A 2,744-nucleotide genomic window follows, 5' to 3' on the forward strand; every position below is an offset into this window, starting at 1 on the left:
TGGGAGGGAGGAGAGGAGAGGAGAGGAGAGGAGAGAAGGGAAGAGAGGAGAGGAGGAGGTGGGGTGAGAGGGTGGGAAGGCCAGGCAACCAGAGGACAAGACACGCAGCCGGGGTGGGCAGTCCCGTAGGTCCACGGAAGAGGCTCAAAGTGCTCTGGAAGGTGCCCTAATTAACCAGCTTTGCTTATCTCACTGTCTGACCTTGCGAGATGCATAATTAAGTCTTCCAAGCCTCAAGATCTGCCTTTTCTGGGACTTTTTCCACCTGAGTGTTGTTTGTACAAACACTGCTCCTGGCCGGCACGTGCCAGCGGCCGGCACGGTGGCTCCGTTGGGAGACAGAGCGATGGTGAGAAGCCCGTGGGCTTGGGAGGGGCAAGTGCTGTCCTGCTCGAGCATCCCTTTTCCTTGGGCCATGGGGGCCTGCGAGGGTTTGCAGAGAGGGATGGAGGCTTTTCAAAGGCTTTGGCTTTTCAGAGAGGCTTTGGAGTGTGTTTTATTTTAACGCTGGTAATTATCGCAACTGAATCTTCGATTTCATGCGGCTTTTATTCTTAGCAAACAGGCGAGGGGGGGAAAAAACCCCGTATTTCTGTTTAGATTATTTTTAAGGACTTTGAATGGCCCACTCCAGAGATTAGCTAATTGCAAGATAAGGACTTTCCTATAATTAGAAAATGGCATTACTTAAAAGTCACAGAGTGCCTTTTAATTTACCAGCAGAAGTCCATAATTGTTTCTTTATTTTACAGAAAATTATGATGCCAGGCTTTCCAGAATAGACATCGCTAACACGCTGCGGGAACAAGTCCAGGACCTGTTCAATAAGAAATATGGTGAGAAACTGGAGGGGGGGGGTCGGTTTTATTCCCCCCTTATGCCCTCCTAATTTTTTGCTCCCTATCCCTCCCCTCTCCTCGCAATTCCTCCTTGCCAGGTGCTTTCTCTCGCCCCTCCCTCACGCGGCTGGCACCTCGGAGGGCCGGGGAGGGAACGGTGGGTCTGGGAATTGGGGCTCTTTGCTGCAGGCACTAGTTCCCACGCGGCACGGGGGAGCCGGTGATGGAGAACATGCTGCCGACCCTTCCTGCTGCCTGCCCTCCCTGGCCACCTTTTGCTTTTTCTTTTAACCCCCTTCCTGTCCCCACGGCACCTCCTCGGGCTCTGCAGGGCATTCCCACAGCCTGCCTGCCCCAGCGTCGGTTCTTTATCAAGCAAGGCAGGGAAATGTTGTTATCCCCATTTTCTAGGCAGGACTGAGACTTGTGCAGGTTCCCAGGTAGCTGTAAAAGCAGTTATTTGCAAGGAAACGTGGAGCCTCGGTCCTGCAGTCAGACCCCAGAGAGGGAACATGCCCATGGAGTTATCTCCAAATAACGTCCCAAAGCAAAGAGCAGCGGCTTTCCATCCCTCCCGCTACACTGCATGGGCATCCTCGTATGGGTCGGTGCCTCTCCTCGCCCCACCGGCTCTGCTGCCTGTGCGTGGCTGCCTTGGGACCCCTCCGCTCCCATCGTGGAGGCAGCCTGAAAATGTTGGTCCTCGATCTAACGCTTGACGTGGTGCCTTGAGCAGTCTACTCATGCCGCGCCGTGCTTTGGTGGGGCCGGGGATGGAGCCAGAGCCGCGGTAGGAACGGCATCCCTGGCGTCCTGCGCGCTAACTGCTCGCTTACCGCCTGCTTCTCTCCCAGGTGAGGCCTTGGGGATTAAATACCCCGTGCAAGTGCCATACAAGCGGATCAAGAGCAATCCAGGGTCGGTGATTATAGAGGGGTTGCCCCCCGGGATCCCCTTCAGGAAGCCCTGCACCTTCGGCTCGCAGAACCTGGAGAGGATATTGGCCGTCGCCGATAAAATCAAGTTCACCAAAAAGAGAGGTGTCAGCCGCCCCGCCAGGCAGGAGGGGGAGAGGGGGGAGCCAACTTAAATGCACCCCCAGCTCTGCCAGCCCCATTGGGGCAGGGCTGTAAATACCATAAATGCCTCCAGCCCCCAAACAGCAATTAAGTCGGCAGCTAACGGTTCAACACAAAGGAGGAAGCAATAAAATAAGAGACTCCTGCTCTTTCCTGCTGTCCGCTGCCCGGGGAGGTGGTGGGAAAGGCACTGGCGGGAGAAAAAGGTGCTCGATGCGATGGATACACAGGCAGAGAAATCCCAGCCCCTTTTCTAGGAGGCTTGAGATAGGAGAAACGTTGCTGGGTTTTTTTGCTGGTGCAAGGCAGTGCTCAGGGTCCCGTGGCGCTTGGGGAGGCACCGGGGACTGGCCCTTCGTGGCAGGGTCCTGGGGGTTTTGCAGCCAAAGGGGATGGACACAAGTGGGAGGGGAAAAGCCCTTGGTCTGTATATCCCTGTAAGGTGAGGCGGAAAAAAAGGGTTTTAAGTGTGGCTCCATCACCCTCTCAGTGGGCCACGCTGCCTGTCTTCTTACCAACGGGGCACATCCTGCCCTGAGCAGGACCGCAAGGACCCCGTCCCCCTCCCCGCAGAGCTCCTGCCGATCCCGCACGAGTCGTGGCACAGCCTGCGGAGGACAGGCTGATCCTTAACCCTCCCTGGGAGGATGCTTGGTCCAGGCGTGTTGGCTTTCCAGCGGCGTTTCATTTTTAAATCTTTTTTTCCTTATTTTTCACAGGCCTTTTCAAGGACTCATCCCCAAACCCGGTAAGAGATGATGCCTTTTTGCCTAAGCAATGCATTGGCCAAGTGTCTAGTGGCGGGGCGGGGGGTGTTAGCTGGGGG

At 55.7% G+C, this 2,744-nt stretch overlaps 1 protein-coding gene across 1 annotated transcript in view; it reads left to right on the forward strand.

The window, feature by feature from the left end:
- The window catches only part of GTF2IRD1 (GTF2I repeat domain containing 1), a gene marked incomplete at its 5' end in the record, with an annotated part of 33,411 nt that overhangs the window by 17,254 nt on the left and 13,413 nt on the right, over window positions 1-2,744 (forward strand). The window contains 3 exons of the mRNA XM_009699154.1: window positions 744-836; window positions 1,694-1,870; window positions 2,631-2,666. Coding sequence (XP_009697456.1) covers window positions 744-836; window positions 1,694-1,870; window positions 2,631-2,666 — 306 coding nt within the window. The remainder of the gene's footprint in view (window positions 1-743; window positions 837-1,693; window positions 1,871-2,630; window positions 2,667-2,744) is intronic.

Source organism: Cariama cristata, unplaced genomic scaffold, assembly GCF_000690535.1.
Source record: "Cariama cristata isolate BGI_N322 unplaced genomic scaffold, ASM69053v1 scaffold18554, whole genome shotgun sequence".
Lineage (NCBI taxonomy): Eukaryota > Metazoa > Chordata > Aves > Cariamiformes > Cariamidae > Cariama > Cariama cristata.